Raw genomic sequence first — 27,668 nt, 5'->3', positions numbered from 1 at the left:
ATGGTTCCTTTCCAAGTTTCCTGAGGAATCTCCAGACTGCTTTCCATAATGTTTGCACCATTTTGCATTCCCACCAGCGATGTATGATTGTACCTTTTTCCCCACACCCTTGCCAACATTTATTGTTGCTTGTATTCTTGATAATTGTCATTCTGATTAGAGATGAAATCTTAGTTTTGATTTGCATTTCTCTGCTAGAGATTTTGAACATTTTTTCATATATTTATTGATCAATTGTATTTCTTCTTCCGTGAAGTGTCTGTTCAGTTCCTTAGCCCATTTATTGATTGAGTTATTTGGTGTTTTGGTTTTAAGTTTTTTGGGTTCTTTAAAAAATATGGAATGCTTCATGAATTTGCATGTCAGCTTTGCCGCAGGGGCCATGCTAATCTTCTCTGTATAGTTCAAATTGTAATATATGTGCTGTTGAAGTGAGCACTAGGAATTCTTGATTGATGATTTTTTTCCTTTCAGCACTTTGAGTATGTCATCTCAATCAACTCTGGCCTCCATGGTTTCTGATGACAGTTCTACTGTTAATCTTACTGAGGATATCTTCTATCTGATAAATTACTTCCCTCTTTCTTTAAAGAGTCTTTGTTTTTGTCTTTCAACAGTTTGACTATGATCTGTCAGGGCAAAGATATTCTTTTATTCATCCTATTTGGTGTTTGTCAAGCTTTTGGAATATGTAGATCAAAGTTCTTCATGAAATTTGTGAAGTTTTTGGTTATTATTTGATCAAATATTCTTTCTTGTTCATTACCCTTTCTCTTGCATTTCTGGAACTCCCATTATATGTACATTGGTATTCTTGATGGTATCCTACAGGTCTCTGGGGTTCTGTTCATTTTTCTTCATTCTTTTTTTCTTTTTATACTGGGGATCGAACCCAGGGGTACTTTGTTACTGAGCTACATCCCCAGTCCTTTTTGTTTTTTAGTTCAAGAGAGGATTTTGCTAAGTTGCTCTGTTGCCAAGGCTGAACTTGTGGTTCTCTTGTCTCAGACTCCCAAATTTCTGAGATTATAGGCATGCATGCCCAGCCATTCTTTTTACTTTCTGTTACTCAAACTGGATTATCTAACATGACCTGTCTTTGGGTCCTCTGCTTCTTTTGTCAGCTCAGATCTACTGTTGAACTCTGCTATTGAAGTCTTCATTTCAATATTGTACTTTTCAATGCTATAATTTCAATTTGAATCTTTTAAAATTTCTATATTTTATTGATATTCTGTTATTTGGTGAGATTTCACCATCAAATTTTTCTTTAATTCTTCAGACATGATTTCCTTTAGTTTATTGAACATATTTATAAAGCTGCTTTGAGTCATTGCTTAATAAATCTGTGCCTGAGCTACTTTAGAGAGTTTCTATTGACCGATCTCCCTAACTTGTATATGGGTCATACTTCCTAGTGTCTTTGTTTGTCTTATAATTTTTTGATAAAAACTGGAAATTATAATCAGCATACTACAGAGATACAGCCACATCAATGTTCATTGCTGCTCAATTCACCATAGCCAGATTGTGGAACCAACCTAGATGCCCTTCAGTTGATGAATGGATAAAGAAACTGTGGCATATTTATACAATGGAATATTACTCCGCAATGAAGAATGATAAAATTATGGCATTTGTAGGCAAATGGTCGAAATTGGAGAATATCATGCTAAGTGAGATAAGCCAATCTCAAAAAACTAAAGGATGAATGATCTCGCTGATAAGCGGATGAGGACATATAATGGGGGGTGGGAGGGGCTAGCATTAGGTTTAGGGTTAGGTTTAGAGTTAGGCTAAGGAGAGCGGCAAGAATGAAGGAAAGAAGGACTGTGTAGAGGGAAAAGAGGGGTGGGAGGGGTGGGGGGAGGGGAAAAATAAAATAAACATCATTACCCTATGTAAATGTAAAAAAAAAAAATGAAAAAAAAAATAAAAAAAAAAATAAAATAAACTGGAAATTATAGATAGTGTAAGTTGACACCTAAGGCACCCCCCAGATTTTCTGCTGTTGTTGATTTGTTTGTTAATTTTTTGTTCTTTCGTTTAGTGACTTTTCAGGATTAATTCTATAAGGTTTATATTGCCTATGGTATGAGGCAATGTAAGTCTCTGATCATTTAGTTTAATGATAAGCTTATTATTTGTCACATATTTCCTTAAATGTCTCAAAACAATTTTTTTACCCTTTGCCAGTGATGAGGGGGCTCTATGCCATTTGGGGCACAACTTTGACATTCAGACAGGAAGTTTACAACCCCTTCTCAACCTTCACTTTGGCTTGAAGATTAGCCAGAGATGGGAGATTAATGGTTTCAGATCTTTCATGGGCATGTACACAGCTCTGCACATGCATGTAACTTTCTAAATCCCTAGAAACATATTAGAGCTCTTTAGAGCCCACTATGGACATCTAGATCTTTCTTTTAATTTTTTGATTAATTCAGGTAGCTGTCATATTAAACAATTGCAGCCGATTGTTTTTGACAAATGCACTACATTTGCATGAGATGGAGTTTTCTCATGCAGAAAGCTCTGAGTCAGGTCAAATAATTAAAAAGCTCTATAAATGTGGTTTTCCCGGGGAATTATGAGACAGGTCAAATAGTGACAATACTCTGGGGATGGGACTTTTCGAGGAGTTTCAAACCCAGTCAGCCAGCTCTGGTGGCTGTAAGGCTGCTGTTTTTCATAGCTACTATGATTGTGGGTCTGCTTGCTATTAAGATGACTGTGGAACTGAGGAGAACAAGGAAATAGGCCAAAAATGCCCTAAAGTGATCTTATAGAAGATCAGTAGTTTTTCTTTAATACGTGTTTTACCGATTGCTTTAGGTCTTTTGTTAATTTCCAGATTTCCAAGAATGTTAGCTTTAATAATTTTATATGTATTTTTCTTGCTTCTATGGAGAAGTGATTTATAGAGGTCCTCACTTTGCCTTTCCAGAAATCCCACCTGTTTAGTTATTATTATATTTTATAAGCTATTTTGCAGCTTCTAACCCCCCTGTAAAGATTTTTTTTATACTAGGTCATGCCAATCTTATGTAGTATTTCAGAGTGGGGTGCAATCTAATTTATTTAGCTATGACTAAAATGCAGTGCCCTCTTATAAATTGCTCTGGATCTCTGATAAAATGGAATTTACCATTATCCATGAACATTTTAGCTAGCAACTAGTGACCTTTTTCTTTCACAGTTGCAACTAGAATGTATTGCACATACCTTGGGCTCATTAATTTTTTTTGTAGAAAACATGAGAAAAAAACTATTGTGTCCAGATTGCTATAAAAGAGAAAATAATGATGTTGAAAAGCAGGTTAAAAAAGTCAGAAAAGTAACTGAAGTTCTGCCATTTAAGATCTGACATACCTAAATGCCAGGTAAAGTTCAAAGGGAGTTTATTATGACATCTGTAAAGAAAACACCTTCCTTGTTTAAGCTGATGTCTTCAATTATGTTTGTTGTCTTTTGGGCACTAGCATCATTTCCAAAAACCATGCCAAGTTTGCTAAACACATAGCTTATTCTTTCATATCCTTCATACATGGCCATTCCCAGGCTATATGGATATTATGTTACTCAAATCAAGCTAGTATGCAAACGCATTGAATGGGTAGCACACAGGGACTTGGAGGTGGGGAGTGGCGGACAGGCAGCATGGAAGATAAATAGTGGTCTTACTATGCTGTCACCATAGACTCCTTGGTGACCTTGGAAAAGTTGCATTAATGTCTCAGTTTCCAATTCTCAAGTGAGACAATCAATTAGTAGGAAACACAAAGCATGATAAAAGCACTGTAGTGGTTTTTACCATGATCATGAATTCTTCAGGGAAACTGAATTTGGTTAGGAAAGCCACTAATGAAGGATTATATTTTTAGATTTTTAAAAAATTCTTACAATAATTTTGTACCTTATTTAGTGAAAATCATATAATCACCAAGAACAAAAAATCACTATTATTTTCCCTTTGAAATGTAGACAGTTACTATAGTATAGCAGTTGTACCTGTGGACTCTGGAATCAGACAACCTGTTCTGGTGTCCTGGCTCTGCCACTTATCAGAGCATATGACCTTGAACAATATCTCTGTTTTTTCATTTATAAAATAGGATTAATTATAGTTCTCCTCTTATCTATGGGATTGCTATAAGGATTAAATTAGTTAATACAAGAAAAACACTCGATATTAGGTCAATAGGAAGCACTCAATAAAATTTAACCATTATTATTACTCATTTAAAATGCCCTCCTTTGCTCACATAATGAACAGGAACCAGTAAGAGCAGGTGGAGGTAGAGGGCTGGCAAGGATGAAAGCAAGGAAACCATAGGCTTTCACGTAGTCCCACCAAGGAGATCATAGTTCTGACAATGGTGTTGCTTACATAATATTAATTGTTCTGTCTATACTATCAGCATGTTTTATAAAACATACCAATGTTATTCCGAATGTATCCTTGGGCTACTTGCATCAGAATCGCCAGGGGAGGGAAAAATTAATAAAATGCAAATTCCAGAGCTTCCTTCCAAAGCTGCTGAATCAGAATTCCTAGACTATGGAAACAAGACTGTAGAGTTTTTTTTGGTACTGGGGATTGAACCCAGGGGTGATTTATCACTGAACTACATCCACAGTCCTTCTTACTTTTTATTTTCAGACAGGGTCTCTCTAAGCTGCCAAGTTCGGCTTCAAACTTGCAATCCTCCTTCCTCAGCCTTTGAGTTACTGGGATTATAGGCATGTGCCACCTTTCCTAGTAAGACTGTATATTTTTAACAGGTGCCCCAGGAACTTCTGATATATACTACCAAGTGAGAACCAGCAGACCAGGAAATATTTAGGTATGGTTTGGCCACAGCACAAGTAGCTAGTAATACAGACAATAATGTCAAATGGCACTATTTTTTGAAACCAAAATCAGCTTGATCCTGGAGCTCCTCTAACTTTATTTGCTTTTGCTCTCAAGCTAAGGGATACATTTTTTGTGTAATTTTTGAAGTTGGATTACAAGATATTCTACTTCTGGACATGGTAAAGAAAAGTTTAATTCTTAGTTCTATAAGGTATTTGCCAAGTACATTTTTGATACTGGCTGTAGCTCTTGATTTTACCAGTAGGGAGCACAGTCAGTCTATTGATCTTAAACTTTGTATTACAAAAAATTCTGAGATGATATTTTCTCTCTTTTACTATGGAAATCGTATCCTCCTAGTTGGATAGCTTTAAAAGACAAAGACCAATTCTGTTGTAGGGTAGAAATGTGACTCTCAGGTGGGATTGATCATTTTTCAATGATGACATATAATGAAACACATCTAAACTTCTTACATATAAAAATATTATCTCTTAGACATGCCAAGCCATGAAATGAAATAGAGCCCTTTTTTAATGAATAACGTGGGCTCCAATTGAGCACTTTGGAATGGGTGTGTGAAAAGTAGATAAATGTGTAAGAAAAGTTTTGAGAACGTTGAATTGCTCTATTTTTGAAAATAATGTGCTTTGGCATGTGTAATTAGATACCTAGAGGGAAATACTTGAATGTCTGATGAAAGATAAATTTAAATTTTCTGTGGTTGGAGGATTTTTTTCCCTCTGCTCCTGCAGACCATTTAAATATCATCTAAAAAAAAACCTGGATGGGCACAGGTTTGGGGCCTTGGAAAGAAGCTAAAACATGGATCAGCTTTCCCTCCCCTTGCTCCAGCTCCCTGAAGTCAAAATGTTTGTGACCACTAACATTGCCCTCAAGTAAAAAAAAACAAAACTGTATCAGTGTTTTCTGTACAACTGTCCATGAATTCAAAGAGAAGGATTGGTTCACTAATAGAATGCAGACATTGGTAAAAACAAGTTTTAGAATGAAAAAAAAGTGGACTGTATATCAAGACATGTAGAATTTCTGTGAAGCAATCTCTCAGTACTTGAAGTAGGCTCATTCCTAAGATGCCTAAATGTAATTCTGGGTCAAAACATTGGGAAATGTTAGTTAATATTTATTAAATGTCCACAATGAATGTGCTGTAGGGAGTTTGTGTTAGTTGGCCTGAAGATTGAACAAGTTTCAAACTAATAAAATTTTTTTCTTCAGTTTTTCTCTGGTGGCCTAAATAGTCATCATAGTTTCTGTGAATATAAAGGTTTTTGCTCTTGAGATTTGTCTATAAATTGGTTACAGCCTTTTATATCTCCAAAGTCATATTCATTGGGATGACTGATGGGATCCACTGATGGTACAAAATATGAGGATTTAGAAAAATAAGTGTGGATTATTGGCTACTTGAAAGAAAAGGGAAATTTCCCTAGGTGACAGTAAAATAAAACTTGTTTTTTCTGGACTCAGACTCTCACATCTGCTCTGTGTATGATGAGTCATGAAATTTACACTGCTAGACACATTTTGATTCCCCACAATGTAGAACATGAACTTTCTCTAGTCAATTTAACACTGTCAAAAAACCTGTTTAATGAATAATATTTTATAAAGGCCTTACTATAAAATCTAACAAGAAATTTTAAAAAGAAAAACCAGTCCCCTTAATTTTTTTCAAAACTAGGTTCTATTTTGATACAAGAGCAAGAACTATGGTTATTTGGAAGGGGGTTTTTCTCCTTTTCCAACAAATTCTAAATATCTTAGTGCCACTTTCCCTTCTTTGCTGGTAAAAATGAAAAACAGATAAAAATCTTGTAAAAGACAGTAGTAAATTGGATTATTTGCCTTGTCGTATACTGCCTTTGGGTATGATATCTCAGCTATAACAATTCCATACCATTGTTTCATCTATACACATGGAATCAGTTTACAGCAAAATCATGAAGTCAGCAATATTGTTTATAAATCTCTTTCTACCCTCAGCATATTTTCTGTACCAGGGATTGAAGCCAGGGGTGCTTAATCATTGAACAACATCTCCAGCCCATTTTTTTAAAATATAAATTTATTTATAAATAAGTTGCTGAGACTGGCTTTGAGCTTGCAATCCTCCTGCCTCAGCATCCCAAGATGCTGGGATTATAGATGTGTGCTACCATACCTTGATGTGTAGTACCTCGACTTCATAGAGTCCTTTAGATGCTTTCCCTTAACATATCCTGTATTTGTTTTTCTATGAGTGTTTTTGGTTCTGTTATGGTTTCATTTTTCAGAGAAAAAGTTAATCTCACGAATTTGTATGCGATAATATGTGAATTGGTCCTAATGTGTTAATGCTTTACCACATTTCAGATAATATAATTGCATTTAACAGAGATTTTGAGAGAAAGCAACTTTATATAAAAGGGATGGATGACTTTTTAACAGGCCTTCTAGATCTTGTGAGAAGTTACTAGATATTCCCAAGATTGCAAAATACTTTCTCTAGTGTGTCTTCTTATCTTCTTATTTGCTAACAGAATCTTGGTTACATTTGAAGTGATAATGCATCCAGAACAAAGACTAATACCAGTATCTTTCAAAGCTAAATTTGGTCATATCATATTTATGATATGTAAGTGAAAGTCTCCCTAAAAGATAGGAATTACCTTTTGTCCTATCCAGCTTCTTTCTGGTGCCAAAATGGAAGTTCATCTAATGGCTAGAACTAGAATTATCATAGGTCATGAGGTGACCTTGAGCATGAAAACCATGTATTGAAAATGGTGGCACAGAAAGATAGGTTCATGGGTCACTTGAGTAGACAACTGTGACTACCTACTTTTTCTTGGTTTAAGATACATATTTTGTGATTTTTCTCTTATATGCAGCTGAATTGATCCTAAGGTTACAATGAAATAACTATTTTTGGGAAATCGAGCTTTGCAGATCTCTCAGCATAGTTGGTAGGCTGATTCTGAGAAAATCATCCTGATTGACTTTTGTAAGGGTTTTTGATCTCTGGGAAGCATATGTGAAGAATTCTTGCTCTCATGAATCCTCTGAAAAATTTCCCATACTTTCTTAGTTGTTTACAAACTCTAGGTCTTATCATGCCTGTCTTTTTTTGTAAATGACTGGACGACAAAGAGGAAAAATGATTTTCTACCTGCTGTCATTATATTTAGAAGAGTGCTAGGTTCTTCATTTCTCATTGATATTAGTTTAACGGTTGCTCTCGGTTGGCACATCCTTGTAGGAAAAAACTCCCAGAAATAATTTAGAGGAACAAGAAATGTAAAAGGTCAATCATGAACCATTCTGATTTTAGGATATGATTTAGTGTAACCAAAACATCAAAGACTGTTACTGGGGACATGGAAAATTTAAATAACAGTGGTTCACTAGATACACATGTCTAGAACAACACTGCTGTATAAGAGGTAACCCCCTACCTCAAAGAATGGATTTCAGTGGACAGAGTGAATTTGTGAGTTGGCAAACCACCTGGGTCTCTTTGAAAAATAAATAAACTAGATGGTATTCTAGATAGACACAGTGCTGCTTTTAATTCTCTGCTTTAGGAACTCAACCATGTCTAGGGCCCGCACGCCAATCCCTTGCCCTTGGCAGACATCTTGCTCTGGGCTCAATGATGACTGACATGGGTGTCAGCCTGAATTGTGTTTTAGTAGTAAGACAGAACAGCAGAAATGCTGCTGTAAGTGGAAAATTTAGAATGGCAAATGATAGCATCAATCAGAGAAAGATAAATATAAACAATATATTCATATCATTGTCAGAGATCTCCACATTTTGGAGTTGCTGGAGAGTTTTTGTTGTTGTTGTACTGTTTTTTACCTGTTTGTTTTGGATAAGGGATTTGCTGTGCCTTGATCTATTTTCCTTAGCTCAATCTGCCTCTCTTTTTAAATCCTTTTATCAAGGACAATAAGTGTAAGTATGAAGTAAGAGAATGGAAGAAAAGAAGTAAATAGAAACCAAATATCAAAGCAGCAAGGAGACAAGTGTCTGTTTACTCACTGGGTGACAAATGCCAGAATTGAGTATTGACCTAAATTAATAATTATTGCAATCATTGGGTAAGTAGATTTCAAGAAAATTGACTGAAAATACCCTAAGAGACTTTGGAGCTGCACTTTGGAATGCCAGGGGCAATATTTTTTTGTGTACAATCATACCTAGATTTTAATATGTAGCCACTTTTCTTTCTTGTTAGGGAACAGCATGCTGTCAGCAAAATTAAGCCCCAGAATGAAACTTCTTCAAAAAAGGAAAGCCAAAATGAAATCATTTTTAAGGGTATAAATAAAATAGATCCACGCATTTCCTGACAGCCTGAATGAGAAGGTCCATATTTATCTCAGTAAGCTTTCAGCGTTAGACTTTAGGAGCCAAAGTGACAGTTTTGGACTCAGCCAGACAGTGAGCCTTATATATAAAGACTCAAAATAGATTTCCTTTGCCCCTAGTCCTGCCAAAGAGCCATTTTAGGTGTGCAGGAAGGCGCTGAGCACACTAATGCATAGTGTCCTTATGCTGAGTGGGAGCAATGGATGGATTCGCCTCACCTGACTTTTCTTAATTGGAATTTAGATCCCCAAAAATATGAAAGGTAACATGATATTTCTTGTGATTCAACAGCAGATATGCTTTTTGTTTCTTTTTTAATACATAAAAATCATTGAAAATTGAGAAAAATGCAAAAACCTGTGTTCGTATAATGGAAACATATCATTGGCTGTGGGCAATCATCGATGCTTTTGATCATCCTGGGATTAGAAAAATTCCTTACTCTTGTAGAAATTGTCAAAGGATGAGGAATAAAAAATGAATTTAAGTAAGATAAGACATTTCATCCCCAATTTGAACAGAACTCAGGCTGACTTTTTATAATAATAGTCTGAAGGACTCTGTAGCTGTGTGCTGTTACAACCTCCTATTTTTCTTCTACCTTCTCCCCCATCTTTTTTTCTCACTGTCTATAATTTGAAGAGCACCCATATGCTTTAGTCTTTACTAGTTTCTAGATACCTTTTTTTTAGAACTTGTACATTAAACATATATGTAAAGGGTATGTGCATTGAACAATATTAACTTATATAGGTGTGGAATGAGATAGAAAAGATTTAGATTTCATATTTAGGCAAGAGGAAAATGGAATATAACAATGTCTTCAAATTACTAAGAGACAATTCTAAAGGAAATGGGATGGCTGGATAGAGAATAAAGTTAAGGTGTCTGGAAAAGCCAGAGGAGTAGACAGAGCAGTGGGAGAAGAAAAAGGATATGAGGTGGTAGTTGAGAGTGTTTTGATTAAGGAGGTTTTGAATGTGAGGCCTGATTCTTAATGTAGTAAGTAGTCATTATAGACTCTCAGGAAAGGAAATGGCATTAATAAAATCTATAAGTGAAAAATAAACTTTGTGTAAAAGCATTTATGCTAGCTTCAGTCTATAACCTGGGACTTCACCAGGGAGGAGGTTATAATGGCTCAGCTAAGAAGTAGTTTGTGGCCTGAACTATAAGTATAATTGAAAGATGGCTTAGGAGGAAAAATTGGGAGCATTTGGCAAGAGAATGGAGTGAGGACAGATAAATATTTAAATTCCTGCCAGGCTAGGGTGCTCAGAATTACTTCAGTGTTGTGCCTTGTGCTGGGCCTGTGGAAGAGTGATAGAAGGAAGAGAGACTTTAGTTTTAATGGGGTTGATCAGAGGGAAGTGTACGATGTAACAAGTCTCTACACAGGACCTAAATGAGTGGCAAAAATCTATGGTAAGAGAGATATCATGCCTTCTCCAACCTTTTCCAGCCTGGCCTAGGCCTAAGGTGAAGTGACAGATTAGTGTGTCTGGGCTTGCTTGTTTCCTGTGTTGTTTTTCCCCTAAGAATGAGATGATTCAAATGCTTCTTAAACATGCTTTTTGGACTTTCTTTTGAACTCATGATCTGCCACATTAAAGGAATCATATTTTCCCCACAGTGTAATTATTTGAAGTATCTTATTTGAACAAGAAATGCTTTCTGAATTAACAGAATGTGAATAGGAACTCTGAGTCCAAAGATGTAATACAGAACCATTTATACTTGTGTGTGTATGTGTATGTGTGTATGCACACATATACATGTACATAGTATACACAACTGCAGTTAGTTGGGTATAAGTTCCTATATTTGTGATCGTTCTTATGTATTTTGAGTGTCTTATCTTTTTTTAGACATACCTTCTACTTCATTTCTATCCCCCACAGAACATGGTGTATTTAGTATACTAATAGGCTGTATAAATTTGAATGTCTTAGGAATTTAAAATTATTGGATGATCTTAAAAATGTTAAAATGAATAATTTATTAAGAAACAATAATAGAGAATATCACAAAGTTCATAAAACCTCAAATTATCCTATTTCAACTATAAATTATTGCCTGTTATGAGTATTTCAAAATGATGTCTTCTAAATCATCAATAAAAAAGAAAATATGTTCAATGATATGCATTATTAGATATATTTTATTGTGCTCTCATTCTGTGAAAATTAGTAATCTAAGTATGTTGTATATGCTATCAATTAATGACTGGCTAATTTTAAGTAAGTCTTGGGCAAAGCTGTGTTTTCGTAACTGTTAAATGGGGGAAAAAAATCAGTCTTGACCCATGGGTATTTTGGTGATGAATTTATCTGAAAATACTTTCCATTTCTGATGGAAAGTTTCAGACAGATATTTCCATGACAAAATAACTTTGAAGTTGAGCAATAAAGGATACTACCTTCAATTGAAACTAGAAGGGGTAACAGATTGGTAGATTATGAATCATGAAACTTGACCTGCCTGGACAACATTACCCTCTAACCAATTCTTTTCATTTCTTTCTTGTCCTTTTCCCTTTTCCCAAGCAAAGTATTGAGTGATTAGGAACTAGGCCTTATCCTTCCTTTAAAAAAGTGGCACACTGCCAGTTCCCTATGGTTTGGGAGGGAAAATCCCATTTGATTCTTCACCTCAGTAACTTCCTATCTTGCCTGTTTCTGTGAATGATATTTATGGGTCCCTGTTTTTCAGATAATTGCCTTGGAAAGTTATGTAACCAGACACTGATCTAAAGAGAAGTCAGACGTGAAGGTTATAAAATGTTGAATTTGTCCAAAGTTGAGTTCCTATTCACAGGAGGAGGACCTGGGACCCTTTTTGCTACGTTAGCTTTCTCCTTTGCTGAGTCTGAACGCTTGAAATATTTTAGCGTTGGCCTGCTGTGACTCACTGCCTGTCCAGCAGCTTAATAGATACTAAGCAAGTCCACAGTATGACTTTCAGATAATTAAACATTGGGGCTATGAACAAAAGGATATGTTTTTATGCATCACTTATGGGGACATTTTATCATTATCCCCCATCATTTCTACTTTCTCAATACAGTAGAATAAGTTATGGGTTTTTTAATTAAATTTTTAGTTGTAGATATCTTTATTTTATTTGTTTTACATGGTGCTGAGGATCAAACCCAGTGCCTGACACATGCTAGGCAAGTGCTCTACCACTAAGCTACAGCTACAGCCCCAAGTTATGGGGTTTCAGAATTCTTAAGCTTTACCCTTTCCTACGCCCAAACTTGAGGATGAAATTCAAACTTGCACAGTTGCCATCCATGTTATGCCAGTGTGCTCCATTTCAGTGGCCAGGAGTATTCTCAGCAAACACTTACCAGTGTGTTCAGCAGCAATCAAGCCATTGGTGATGATGTACAAGTTTATTAGAACATGAAGAGAGGAATTACCTACAAGTAATTCTAGAGTCCTGGCTACCAGAAGCCAAATGCCTCAGAGGCAGACATTTATTGAATAGCATGCATTTATTATATGTTAGCTGACAGAAGGTTAAGCATTTGAACTCAAACTTCCTATTAGACCCTCCCTAGCATGCGGGCCACCCACCAGTTGCAAGGCATGATGACCCGACAGATGACTCGTCCTCCTTGGTAGCAGTATGGATATGGGTAGTAACCCAGTAAAGGTTCACAGACACGTCGGCAGTAGCGGTTGCCTCGACGACAGTAAATACAACAATAACCTCTCTCATCCAGCATGGGGTCAAATTCTATTCCATTTTCAGTCTGAAAGAAGAAGACAGTGTTGGAGGGTGAAGTTCACCAGGGATAGGTCCCAACAAGTAGGAGAGGACTCTATGAGTAGGGGGGCTGGTGAGAAATGTTCCTTAATCTGATCATGGAAATAATATCAACAGAGATCAAAATTGGTTTTGAATGAGCCTTCTGGAGATTCTAAGTTGCTTAAACATTTGTTAAAACCATATCATTTTTGCAATGATTGTGATCTTGCGAGTAAAGTTTTGTGAGGGTTTTTTTTTTTCTTCTTTAAAAAGAGTAAAGAATGTAACTCACATAGTCGTTTATTGGAAGGTCTTCCTCACTTGCTTGTCTGGTGTGACGAGTCTTCTCCACCTTTACTTGAGGGACCACCCATTGCTCATTTTGTTCAATTCCTTTTTTTTCATTGGTAGGAAAGTGAAGATCTTCACCATCTTCTTCAAAGTCTTGTAACTCAGAAACTAAGATAATAAACAGAAGACTATGATGTGATTGCTTTGCAAGTGTTTCTGAAAGAAGTGTTTAGGGGATTAGTAGTCGGGGATAGACATTTTCACTTTGTCTTCTGATTAATATTATTTAGGCATGCATGGACTACTTTCCAAGCTCCTTCTGTTAATATTTTAAGGAGTATGTTCCAAAACAAACCTCACCATTTCCATGCACACAGACTTCTTTACTTGTTTGGCATGAAACATACAGTACTTTGCCTTATTAGTATGCTAAATTAAAAACTGAGGACAAGGGACTTCTGTCTCCCACAATTGTCTCCCACAATTATTTTACCCATAATTGCTCAAAAACTATTTCTTGGCTGTCTGATTTTATTTGGCATTCTCTGTCTTCCTACCTCTTCCCTTCTCTTTCCTGTCTTAAATTTCTTTAAACTTTCTATTCAGAAATAATCTTGGATTTATAAAAGAGTTGCAAAGATAGAGCAGAGTTCCTATATATCCTTCACCCAGTTTCTCCTAATGTTATCTTGTATAACCATGATCAAAACGAAGAAGTTAGCACTGCTGCAATGCTATTAACTAAGCTACAGACTTTGCTCACATTTCATCAGTATTTCCACTGATGTCTGTTTTTTGTTCCAGGACACCACATTTCATTTACTCACATTTTTTAAATCTCCACAGACTATTAATAGATGTATGCATCCATGGATGCACCTTCTCCTGAATAATATGGTAATCTATGCTTATTCTGTGTTAGCTGGACAGAATAAGCTAAGGACTTTTGCCTTCTCAGGGCTGACTAGAATTTGAAGGCTAGATTTTTTTTTTTTTTACTCCTCATTTACTTTTATAGTGATTCCTAAAATAGCTGCAAAGACATTTGTATTATAGTGATTGTCCTATCTTCTTGGGAGAATACCACCATTTGATATAGAGATTCCTTCTTGAGACAACACAGCATTGTTTTGGTTCTTCTCTCTGATACTGGGATGGACCCACAGTGGTTTGAGCAATAGTGTGGTGTCTCTGCTGCAATGAATATAGATGTGCAAAGAAAGACAGATTAGCTTTTTGCTATCACTAGTCACATTAGGGTGGTATTACCTTCGCTGAGATACTTAAAAGCCTGTCAGTATTAATTTATCTGATTTATAACTTGGCTGTAAAAAATTCCCTCCTCACTGGCAGTCAGCATATACAATCTCATCCAAGGAGATACAAGCCAATCATTTGTTTTCCTAGAAGTGTAACCTCTCAGTGCTGGAAACATTAACCTGTTATCTTTGGGAAGAGAAGGAGGAAGAGGAGGTGGAGGAGAAGGAAGATACGATTCCATACCTGCTATTAGAGTGGGATTGATCCAATACATAGTTACATTATCACAAATCTCCAGAATTTTGGAATTTTTTAGAAAGTCTCGGTTTTCAATGGGCTTTTCTGCTGGAACCCAAATCACTGACTGTTCAAAGAAAGTTGTGGTAATTTCTTCATTCTGAAAGTAGTCGTTCAGGGTAGGAATTGGAGGAGAAATTAATAAAATGAGTGAGACATTACAGGATGTTGGAAAACAATATGTTTTGAGTCTGAATAACAATTCCAATCCTAGGGCTGCTGGTAAACTAGCTATGTGTCATTGCATAGGTGCCCTTGGGGGGAGTTAACAACTGATCCTTTCTTCCTGGTTCTAACAGAAAAGCTGCTCACTGAAATAAGAGCCTTCTTTGCTATCATTTCACTTGAAGTTAGAAGGGCTTTCCATCATTTTCTGGGGGTCCCCTGGGCCATGTATGTTATAATTTGAGCTTCTGGAACTCTGAGTGATTTACATTTGTTTTCTCTCCTTTAAATGATTGTTGTGAGTGCTGCCTTGTTTCAAGCTTGCAACTAGGGTTGTGAGTTGGATTTGATCTGAACCTAAAAATACTGCTATGATCCAAACTAGTGAGATCAGTTAAACAGCAACTGAACCTAATATTTTGGTTTTAAGAGATTTGTCTGTTAATGGTAACTCATTATAGTACAAATGATGTCTTCTTATGTTTTAAAGTCTGGTCTCCAGTTTTTGACTTCATTGACCTTCCCACTATTTTATACATTTCTTTCTACATGCTTCAGGCTTATCTCGCTTGAGTGTTTTTGTTGTATGGGGTCTTTCTAATATCATTAATAATGATACCTTCTCTTCAATTGCTAGTATTAGAAATAGTTGTCTTGTATATATAGTTTTTTCTTGTCATTAAGGCTTTAACACACCCTGCCTCCACTCAGCACTCTTAATAAAGCTTTTTTCTTTTCTCTTTTGTTTATTTCTAGTTTTATGATTTGTATTTTTCTTTATTCTCTGAAATATCCCTTTGTGTAATTTTCCCCAAGTTGTTCACAACTTTCAAGTCCTGCTGTTTTGCCCTTGACTCTGTAAAGACCTTGGGATGCATTGAAAGGGATTGTATAAAGTGAGGGTTGATATGCTGACTAGCTTTGTTAGCAAAATCAGGGCTATTTATATACCTGCTCTGTATGTTTAACATGCACACACCATGGATATAAGTGGTGAGGGAAGTACAGAATAAGAGGTTATTTTGTCATTCAGGACCACGAATTTGTCTCTAAAAATGTATTTCAATATAAAAAAATAGAATTTTTGAAGGTGCAGTGATTTTGCTATCATGAGATGAATACATGGGTTATTTGTTTTAAAATTCAGCAAACTTAAGAATAATCGAGGGCCAAAATGAGACATTCTGGGCCTTTGCCTTCATCTTTTCTGGAAAAATTAATTTATTCTATCACTTCAGGCTCTCCTTCCTAGGTACCATGCTCAAATGCTTATTTTTGGTAAAAATCATCATATGATATTACATATTGCTTTTTAATCCTATTGATTCTCCTTTCATCTATCATTACCTCCTATAGTCATTCCTTATATTCTAGAATTTGTTCTGTTCCTCAGAAACATCTAACTTAAACTTATTTTTAAAAAATATACACAGTCTGTCACTGCCATAGACTTTGGGAATAAAGCATCATTATCTTCAGGGACATTTTTCTTCTTTTTATTGGAAATTGTAGCAACGAGATTCTATAATTTCTTTAAGAGGAGACCAGTAGTAGGCTCCAAGACTTGGGTCAGGAAAAGGAAAAAGTGTCCCTCTCATTTCCCAAAAAGAAAAAGAAAAGAAAAAGATAAATGGGTAGGTGAGAATTAAGATAAAGAGAGTTGGGTGCGAGAAAAGTGACAATAAACAGGGGAGAAAGACAAGATTTTTATGATATATAAAGAGGTCACTGTGTCATTGCCATAATCCCATTTTTGATTTGCCAGTTACACTCTAAACCAAAGTGAATTAAATCAGATGAATCAAATGCTTGGATTGTTTTTCTTGCTGTAGTAGGGGTGTTCTCTCACAATATGACTTTAGCTGAGGCTCCCCCATATCCCCCCATTGATAACCACATACTGCAATTATTCAGAATACCAGGGATATATAAAAAGTCTCAAAGGTGATAATGATTATTGTATTTTAGGCAGTAATGATCCATCTCCCACTAGGATTTCAGGGTCATTCATTGATTGGAGAATCCTAGTTTCCCTCACCCTAATGTAGTATTGTTTCAGAGAATTCTTATTACACTGATGTTCTTATCTTCTTTGCTTTTGCTTTTCCTAGTGAGGAATAATAATAAATGATGTGGATTATTCTATTAGCAGCCCAGCATAAAGCAGTGAGTTGAATACACTGAAATATTTAAAATAAGCAAATGTTGGAGTATAAAAGTTGTTGCAAGGACCCCTGGTGGTTTTGGTTGTTGTTGTTGTTCTTCTTCTTCTTCTTTCTTCTTCTTCATTATTTTTGGTACTGGGGATTGAACTCAGGGGCACTCTGAGCCACATCCCCAGCCCTATTTTGTATTTTATTTACAGATAGGATCTCACTTTGTTGCTTAATACCTGGCTATTGCTGAGGCTGGTTTTGAACTCGGATCCTCCTGCCTCCACCTCCCCCCCACAGCCCCTGGGATTACAGGCGTGTGCCACCACATCCGGCTGGTATTTTTTTTTAAAGTCTTTATCTTAGGCAAGATTAATTTTATTCCTCTGGATCATTCTTTTACTAAAATGATTTGTTTGAGAGTAAATATATATGATGTTGGTGGGTAGTCAGGTATCAAAATATAGTGTTGCATCTAAAAGCATGAACTTTAGTTTTTTGGGAGACCTGAGTTCAAGTTACTCACTGGCTATGTGACCTTGGGCAAATCACTTTTTGTTTCTGAATTCCAGTTTCTATATCAGAAAATGAGGATAACAATAATTGTGCCTATTTTTAGGGTTATTTGAGAATCAAATTAGAGTACAGCATTTAATACATTTGGCACATAATTAGCCCCCAGTAAATGATATCTTTTACTACCACTGTTAATATTCTTACATACCTCATCTATTTCTTCTTCTGGTTCAGAAAATTCAGGAATCACTTTAATCTGAGTTTTGATAAAGCATTTTTGAAGACCTACAAAGTAGATACCAGTGTATCCCTATAAGACAACAAAACAATATAAAAATTTCCTGAAATAGTCACAATTAATGAGTTCCATCATCTGTCAGGGCTGCAGACTAGTACAATTTGAATTGAAAGGAAAATTTTGTCTTGTAAATCAAATGGAGATTAAAGTTTATTGACTCAATTGCTCTAATATTTTAAGTGAGAGACCTTAGTGGGGGAAATATCCAACTTACATTTTTAAAGTCATGCACTTCCAATGTTTCATCAGTGCCATTTCCACTTCTGAATATTTCGGTTCTGGTCATAGGATCAATTTCCATATAAATCTTCCTCTTCTCTCCATTGCTGTAGAAAGTGTGTTCCATGTCATAGGTCTAGGAGAACAAAGTAAAATAAGCTCTAAGGTACTGGGTGCATCCTTTCATAAGATACTTTAATTGGGTAATATCTGGGGGCACCTTCTCTTTCCAGAGCCTGTGTATGTAGTAAGGTGCCATCTCAGCAGCTTGCCATTGGAAATTCTCTGAAACTTGAGATTAAAGGGAGGTGCTTTTTGGCTCTGGGGCTGGTATGGGGATCCCTTCAGAGCCAGTATTTTGTATTCAAGCCAAGTTGCTGAGCTAATTACTAAGAATTCCAACAGTTTTCTTGGCAGCCTGACTAAATAGCAAATGATATTCTGCAAACCAGCCTGTGAAGTATTTTCCCCTTGTGTTAAGATGAGGGATCACCTAAAACCTATGCTGGCTCTTTAAGCTACCATTTCCTTTTCCAAGTGCTCTGTGATCCCCTCTCCCCACCATGAAATTCACTCCAGCCAAGAAAGAAATTTGAACGCATTTAGTGTGGTTAGGCATTATTCTTTATCTCCATATCTACTCAGGGCTTTAATATTGCCTTGACCTTTGGATCTGTCCTTTTTAGAATCTATAGATGTTTTTCTTGGCCAATATTAGGTAACAGTCTTATCCTGTCCTTGTTTCTTTCCTTTTGCCTTTTAAATTCCAGGAAATGTTTATTGTCTTCCCGCAGCCTTCTATTTAATAGGCTAACTAAGCCCATTTAGTTTAGTTCTTGGTCCTATTTTCCGAACCTATTCCACTGTTTTCAAGTTCTTTACAATATTCTGTATATATAGAATTCAGCAGCTGTGTCAACTACAATGTATTAAGTAACAGGGACTCTCATGAGAAGAGTTCCTTGGAAAGGCTGCTTATCCGTTCTTTCTTGAGTGGCTGAAACAAAACCCTAGACTTCCTTCCTGCCATCTGAAAGAGACAATTCTCTTTCTAAAGACCAAGAGGTTCATTCCCATAAAGTATTCTAGTTTAGGAGAAAATACAGAACTAATAACTTAGAACCTATTTATAGCTAGAAACAAACAAGTCTAAAGGAGTTTGCTACATGTTGCAAACCAGGGCTGATCTAATGGTATCATTTGGAAGTCTGTCTTCTTCCTGTTGTTAGGAGGCCTTTGTCTATTGTTTCTTCATATTCATTTGTCCTTATGAAAAAGATTGGAAAACCAAAAGCCTGAAAATCCAAATTGTCTGCAGAGCCAGTGCTGCTTTCTAATGATACAGTTCCCAGCAGCAGCTCCATAGAGCTTACACTGGGTCGGGTTGCTTTTAGTGTCTGCTGATGTCTGTGACAGCATGTTAGTTTAACCTGGTCAAATTTTCCCCAACTCAAGTAGAAAAACAAGTTTGGAAAGGTTTGTAGAAACAAGAGTTACTTCAAGCATGAAAAGTCTAATGTAGCTGCTGAATAGAAAAACAGAGGCAATGTCATTTACCTTTTTGTAGCCCAATGGTGACTTGGATGTGGTTGGCAGTTAAGTATTTGTTGAATAAGTATTTCACACTAATGGAATATTCTTATCTTTTTAAAAAAGATTTTGAACATTGGAAAGGTCTTTTAAGAGATCATTTTTTAAAAGGGAAGGAGAACAATATATTAGAACCTGCTAGCAACTGCAGAGTTAAGTCAGGAAGTCTGGCCTGGTTTGTGACAGGTAGCAAATTCCTTTAGGCTTGTTATTTGCTTCTTATAAATTTGTCCTCAGTTTCGGCTTTGCAGCTAGCTGGAGAAGAGAAACTTTTACCTATGGCAACAAATTGAGCTCTCAGTTGGCCTGACCTAAGCAGAGGAGAGAGGCATCCACTTCAGATCCAGCCTTGTCAGGTCTCCCAACAGGGGGTCGTTTCCTAGAAATACTATCCATTGTCAAGACAAATGTTGACACCACTAGCCATTGGGGGCTGGGGTAGGGTGTTTGTTTCATCAGTAGCACCACTGATGGATTATTGCATGGAAAAATTAGGTTAGAGACTAGGGGATATTGGATTGCTGCCTACCTGGGCAAAAGAGAAAATATGTACTGTATTTTCAATCATTAGCAGAAGACTATGGAACCATACTGGTGACATTTAAAATTTCAGTGTACTTCAGTGGAATGAGTTTTCCTGCACTGTTGGCAATGCACTTTACTTGGACACCTTGCTAGATGAAAACTATTGGAAACTGTGAAGCTCAGCAAATCTTGATTATTTTCAACATTTCTGCAAAGAGATTTTTTTCATTGTTACTTTGTTTTTGTTTTGGTGAGAGAAAGGGTCCAACCTGATTGTATCCATCAATGATTTTGTTGATTTTATGTTAGTAATGGTAGGTTGCTAGGTAGAGTGGGATGTAATGACTTCATTTGTGTGTGAATCCTTGGTGGGGGTAGGAGTGGGAGCCATGTATTCACCCAGATGGAATTCTACTATCAAGGGTGTCCTTTTGGAACAGACTGCCCTTTGTCTAGGAAGATGATGTTGGTGACTCACTTTGGACTGTGTAGGGATGGGTTTGAGCAAATCCAGACATACTGTCTCGCTCAGGTCCCTGTGGAGCATACTGCTTGGTAATGGCTATGCAAGCTTCACTGGCCCATATGAAGACTGAGCTCATGCCTTTGGCATCAGAAGTACTTTGCTCTCTACTAAGCTCCCTGGCTCAGGGGTTGAGGATCCTTGTGAGATGAAGGAATAGATGGCTTTGTCCTCTCCAGGAGTAAACTAAAACAAAGACAGGATGGCTGGCCTGAGCGAGGTCTGAGTGGGCACAAGCAGCACATTTCAGACTCGGCTCCCAATTCAATTTTATTCCAGGAAGGACAGAGCAAGGACAGCATATGATGAGTGAAGCCCTGCCAAATTGGCAAATAGGGAAAGTTAATCTTTGGTGCTTCTCTTTCCTGGTGTCTTTTCATATCCTGTTTACTTTGTGTCCTCATAGTCTTTTACCACGCTCTTCATATCTCCATCTGTCCCTTTATCTCCTGTCTAGACATCCAGGAATCTCATGGTGTTTCAGGTACCTTGTGTAAGAGATAAAAATCAATCTGACATATGATTTCTCATTTAGACATTAGCAAAGGATATTTATTTAAAATTGAGTTCAATAATTTCCCAAAGGAATGAAGTATTAATAGAGGATTTTAGGTATGATGGCACCAGGAATAGGAGATATTTGGGGGCAAAGGCATCTTTCCAGCACAACTCAAATGGGCTCATACTCCATCCACACATAAGGCTAGTCTAACTGTAAGGTCCAGGATGTTGAAATGGGACAAGGAAGACAATAGAGTAGAATATGAAGCGGAAGTGAAACAAGGTAGATGTGAGACCACACTGACAAAATATGGAGAAGACACAAACCCATTTCTCTTCCTTTCCCAGGAATTCTGTCCTTAGTCTAGTTAAATCCTCCACTCAGGCAGCAAATGAGCCCTAACATCCCTCTTTAACAGTCTGCCCTGTTTTCTTGCCTTTGTTTGTGACAGTGTCTGAGATCAGAAAAGAAAGCTTTATATAAGGAGTAAAGCTGCCTCAAACCTCAATGTGATGGATCTGTTTTGGGGGCAAGTAGCTTTAGCCTGTCCTGAAAGGGATTTGAGGGCATTTGGCTTAGGTTTGTTTTTTGAAGCCTGCGATTAATCTAGCTGCTTTTCTCTCCACCTTCATCCTTTACTGTCTGTTTATGAGGTACACTCTCCAAAGGTGAAATACATGCTCAGAATATCTGGCTAGCAGGTGTTAGGCTGGAAGAAAGGGAAGGAAAGGCATTGTACCATATTATTACTGACCAAGCCTGTAGGAATTAAAAGGCCTCTGGGTATTTCTATACCAACACAGAGCAGACAGATTGTTTCTCATGCAAAGTTGGACTTCTGCATCTTCGATCATCAGCCATGAAAAAATTTGGCATAAGCAACCAGACATTCCTCTTTTTCAACAAGAAATAGCCATTTCTTTCATCTAAAAACTTGAGTTAGCTGGGAAGTTTTCCCTTGCCCACAATCCCACCCCTAATTCTTCAATGCAGCTGAAAAATAGTGAAAAGAATCCCCAGACCAGTTTCTAGTCCTAATTGAGCTCTGCCATCTACCAGCTGTGTGACTTTGGAAAAGTTACTGTATGCCTCTGAGGGCTCAATTGCTATCCCTATCCCTCATCCCTTTCTAGCTGCAATGTTGGATTGTTGGCAGAATGAGTTCTGCTTATATTTGGGCTGACAGCTGGTAGGTTGATCATTTGGACTTGTCACTACTTGTTGATCACCTGAACTATTTCCCCCTACAGCTCCATTTCCACTCTCAGCCACTCAAGGACAGTTCCTTTGAAGACTCAGACTCTTATTCTGGTGCTATGTAAGGTGCTCAGCAAATGCTATCTTAGGAGTATGAAGGAGTAACAATGCGGCCATCACAGCTGTAGTCTGCCTTCATGTAATTGGTGAGAACTGCCCCTGAGTAGTCCAGGGTAAGAGCTAGCCCAGTGGGAGTTGTATAAGGGTGGACTCAGATCTTGTAATGTTTTAAGAGGAAAGAAAATAAAGCAAAGTCGTCTTTTAAAACTAAAATGCTGATGTGGCACCATCTGTTGAAGCTCAGTTCCTGTGCTAGAGATTCCAGATACATCTCCAACTTTTTCCTTGAGGGAATAAATGTTTTTCTAGCTCCACATTTCACCCACCGAACTGTTGTGTATGAAAGCCTGGGAAATCTAGGAAGGAAAGTTGTCTTCCTTGTGTGTCTAGAGATGAGTGAAGAAAGTTGGTCTTGGGCTAATGCTGATACTAGAAAAACAGACACAAAGAAAGCTTGACCCCGACTTGGCAGGAGAGTACTTCTTCTGAGCAAAAGATTTTCAGCCCAATGAAACTGGCCTTGAAACCCTGGGTGAGACTGTTTTAATGGTTATCTTCAGTTGAGGTGGGGAGGAGGAGGGCAGAAGAATGCCTGCCTATCAACATGACTTCTCATCTCATACTGGTAGTATGTAGAAGTTGAGGGAACATCCCAGAAATCTATTGATTGCCATGTGGGCCTGATGCAATCAATTAGCCCTGAAGTCACCAGGAAGTTCCAGTGCATGGCAGAAAGGTTCCCATTTCATTTATTTTATTATTCTTCTGCCTCATTCCACAAATAATTGGAGGAATGGACTACAAAATTTGTGCTATGTTTATAAACTGCTGGTATAAGGCCTGGGATTTTTCTGATATGATTTCTCCATGTTGCATTCATTATCTGGGGAGTTGGCTTTTAACTGTTTTAAGTTAAATGTGGAACACCAGGAGCTTTTAAAAGCAAGAATGTTTCTCTTGTGAATATGCTTGAAGGATCCCAGGGCAGTCACTGTCTGGGAGTGAAGCCTTAATGTGATGCTCTCTCAAAATCTCTGGGACTGAGTAGGTCTTTTCTGCTGGAATAAGAAAGCTGAGTACAGAGCCTGATGGATCTGGCTGACATTTAGCCAAAGTAGCTCTTATATGTGGCTGTGGTTCAAGGGGGCCTAGAGCCTAGAAGGAAGTACAGCAACTCACCCAGAGTTAGTGCTCCTTGTTTCATTTGATTTTGATTTCTTTCTCTTTTGTGTATGTGTGTATGTGCATGTGCATGGACACACAAAATTCATGCTCAAGGTATGTGTGGTGGCAAACATGGCTTACTTCCCTTTTGGGATAAGGAATCTGGATCTTTTGTACACACCAATGTAGGAGGGAGGGAAGGACTTACCAGAATGGAAATGTCAACAGCAGATGTAGGATGTTAAATAAACACCATTTATTATAAACAGATGTTGAAAAGCTAAATAAAAAGGGAGATGTGGTGGGGCTGGAGGAGCAAACACTAAGAGCTTGGAGGAAGCCCAGGACAATAAAGAAATTGTTGCCATCAATAAGCACAGTAGCATCAATAGTTCTCTCTACCAAGGATTCCACAGCCCCCCACAAATCCCACAGGCTTGTAAAAGAAAGTCCAGAAGAGCTTGGGTTTTAATCTTCTAACTATTGTTTCTTGCTAGACTATACTTTTAAGGGGAGTCTTAAATTTGTGCAAGGTACCTGGATCTTTTTTCTCTGCAATTCTTCCAGACTAATCTGACTACTCATTGCTTCCCAGGATTCCTAAATCCACTTGGAGGCAAGCTTATTCAGAGTCTTAGTCATTGGGAACATGGATGGTCTCTTGGGATTCTTGTCTGAGACTTTGAAGGTAGGTAGTGGATTGAGTAAAGCATCTACAGCTGCGCCTGGTCTCCTAGTTTACAAAAAACCCAAGCTGATCTGTAGTGAAAGCCAGGACTTAGATATCAAAGACAATAAATCGAAATTCCCCATTGGAATGGAAACCAAACAACCTTTGTTTATAGTGGAAAAACTTGCCCTAGGAGACACCTATTTTCTTTTATCTGGATTGCTTCATAATAACTTTGTTCATTTCTGAGAATTCCTTTGCTGACAATTACATCCAAAAATGGATTACTTCATGAAAGACCTGATTTTTGATAAACTTTGTTCAGTTGCATATCCTAACTTTTCTATGTATACATTGACTAAGTTATACTTTTGGTTTAAGGAATTTCGGAATCTGTCTTTAGAATTCATTACCAAAAACCAAACAAACAATAAACAAACTGGAATGAGAAGTAAAGATGATGTAATAGGGAAGTAGAGGAGACCAGGAACACTACTAGAGAGTTTGGAAACTTACAAGATAAAGGCAAGGTCCCCACCTAGTCATTTATAGCTGCACTGAGGCAAATAGTACTATAAGTTTAGAAAAACACATAGATACTTTCAAAATAGCATTTTGTAGTACCAATGGCTACAATAAAACAAAAAAGGCCATCTAGTCCACTATTTAGGCAGGTGTCTATGGATGGTGGAAGGGATTAGTCACCTATCACATCCAGTTAAGTACATTATAGCTATGGAGAACAAAAAAGTTTTTTATCCTCTGACTCATGTATACTTTTTGAAAGGACCGAAGATTCAATTTATGGGGCAGCATGTCACCTTGAGAATTAGCTAAGTGGTGCAAGAATTATATCAGAATGCATTTTGGCACTCTCATTCATTTGCTATTTCCTTCCTGATCTTGATTGCTTTGTGCGTCCTGCTAGTCTAAACACAGGTGGCTTCTCTAGAAAGGCATCTGAGCAGTAAGTAGTTCAGAAGCAGTGGGTGGGGGGAGAAGGGGATAACTATAGGCATGGGGTGATGCCTGAAATCCTTTCTGGAACAAGATGTAAATAAAAAGGCAAACAAATAAAGTAGGCTGATTTGCTCTCCCTTCTACTTAAATTTGGTATGTTATCTTTTGAGACTAAATGAGAAGCAGAGATGGAGAATCCAAAGGTAATGGTGCTTTATTTTTCTCAGTGTTTTGGGGGACTTAGCCAATTTATTTTCTATCTTTTCCTCTCTGCCTCTCCTTCCCCATCAACTCATGTTCTTTTCTCTCTGCTCCTATCACTCCTTTGGCTCCTAATGGTCCATGCCAGCCCATTTTCCTCTAGTCTCATCCTCCCTCCTGGATCTGTGCCTTTTCTTCCTTAACATCTCTTACCAAATATCATCTCACGACAACAAATTAACAACAGCAATAGCAGCAGTAGCAACAACAACAACAACCACACACAGAGAGAAAACATGGCAAAACCAGAGAAACATCTTTGTATCTTGTAGTTTGTATATTTATTAATTCTCTTTCAAATGGAAATTGTTAGCACGAAAGGACTATGGTTTTATTGGGATCACATCTAAATTGGTCCATTGCTTGTGAGCTCGAAAATAACAATAACACAAAGTGCTCTAACAAAGTACAATGGCCAATGAATCCTCTCTGAGTGACCCCAATATCAGAAGCTTTCGGAGATAACTGTGATTAATGACTTGGTGTTGCTTACTTCTACTTTCTGGCATTACTATCTCAGTGGGACAGTGATGATTGTGGCTTGTGAGGAGTTGAAAAATTCTAGTTTTATAATCATAAATAAATGTGAATTCAGGTATACAAATTGTTTCTTCCTAAAAGGAGCTCATTGCCTGTCCTCACAGCAGATGCATTAAGTCAGGAATATAATCCCTGAAAATCCTTTGCTGCCATTTCTGGTGGTTTCTCTTTATGTGGTGGTATAATTACTTTTCCATCAGTTTCTGCCCAGATAATTGAAAGAAAGATGGAAAGTATTTTTTCTTACAGTAAAAAATTTGCTTCTCAGAGGATACTTAACTCCTTAAAGCCAAAGTATTATAAAAGAATGGGCAAATCTGCATCCTATCATTAGTAACTAAAATGCAGAAGACAAATTTCCCCTTAACAAAATTGTTAGAAAAATAAAAGAGCAAAATCTTGATTCACTTTTTTACACCAGAAAATAAACAAAAAAGGGACTTAATGATTTTTTCATTTTCAGAGTAATTTACATGTCAACCACTGGTTAATTTCAATCACCTCAGAACAGAAGCACTGGATAGTGATGTACATTTACTTTACTTACTTTCTTGGGTGCCTCTGGCCAGAAGTGCTTGCTCCCCCAAAATAGGACAATTAGAGTTAGGGCCAGGATACCAATCACCAGTCCACAAATCTTAAGTGATTTACATATCTTCTTGGATTTAAAAGCTTCTGCCTAAGCAAAGACCAGAGAGAATGAAACAATACACAATAACCCTCAAAATAGCAAGTCATAATTCAAAGTCTCCTTTGATTTCACTTTCTAATGTTCACATTGCAATACGATAAATCTACAAAACCATGCTTCTGCTCAAAAGGGAAAAAATATGAATCAACTTACATTTAGGATGTGACAGTCCTCACAGTTCTCTGGAGGATTCTTTGCCATGGTCTCTCAGCACACAGTACTCTTTCCCTGCTTTGAGAGGACTGAGAGACCACTGCTGAGGTGGAGTTGCAAGTGAGTCGGCTAACAGATGCCAGAGGAGAAGCTGAATTTATATGGCTCAAATATGTCATACCAGAGCCTGAGGGAGCCCAGGGGGCTCCTGTGCTGCGATTTGTTACATAGATATACCCATATATGTATATAACTTCTGTGCACAGAATTCCATCCAGAATGGCAAAGACAGAAGGTTATAATGAAAACTATTGTCCTGGGGGTTGGGTTGGAAGGGGATCAAACCTAGGACACATTGAAATGATTTTTCGCTATGAACTTAAAATATCGGTGGCAATACATGCTGCACACTCCAGAAATAAGCAAGCAAACAAAAATGGAATGAAATTCTAATTTCAATTCCATTTGATTCAACAAATATTTATTGCAGGGATATTAAATGTCAGGCACTGTGCTTGGTGTTGTAGATTCATAAATGAATAAGATAGTGCCTCTGTCTCTATGTAAAAGGTCTTGAAGAAT

General features: G+C 37.2%; 1 protein-coding gene and 1 non-coding gene across 2 annotated transcripts; both read right to left on the bottom strand.

Annotated features, from left to right (window-relative positions):
• Positions 1 to 331: 331 nt before the first annotated feature.
• Positions 332 to 439, bottom strand: LOC124972804 (U6 spliceosomal RNA). Its single transcript, XR_007106578.1, has one exon. It is a non-coding gene; the product is annotated as a U6 spliceosomal RNA (small nuclear RNA).
• A 12,346-nt stretch (positions 440 to 12,785) lies between these two features.
• Positions 12,786 to 27,176, bottom strand: Tnmd (tenomodulin). Its single transcript, XM_047537015.1, has 7 exons — positions 27,087 to 27,176; positions 26,790 to 26,921; positions 18,186 to 18,326; positions 17,882 to 17,983; positions 14,786 to 14,939; positions 13,284 to 13,450; positions 12,786 to 12,995 (listed from the first exon to the last, which is right to left on the bottom strand). The coding sequence occupies exons 1-7, from the start codon at positions 27,132 to 27,134 to the stop codon at positions 12,786 to 12,788; spliced, it is 954 nt and encodes a 317-aa protein (XP_047392971.1). The 5' UTR covers positions 27,135 to 27,176.
• Positions 27,177 to 27,668: the final 492 nt, after the last annotated feature.

The sequence above is a fragment of the Sciurus carolinensis genome, chromosome X, assembly GCF_902686445.1.
Source record: "Sciurus carolinensis chromosome X, mSciCar1.2, whole genome shotgun sequence".
In the NCBI taxonomy this organism is placed as follows: domain Eukaryota; kingdom Metazoa; phylum Chordata; class Mammalia; order Rodentia; family Sciuridae; genus Sciurus; species Sciurus carolinensis.
This window is presented reverse-complemented; position numbering and strand designations above follow the sequence as displayed.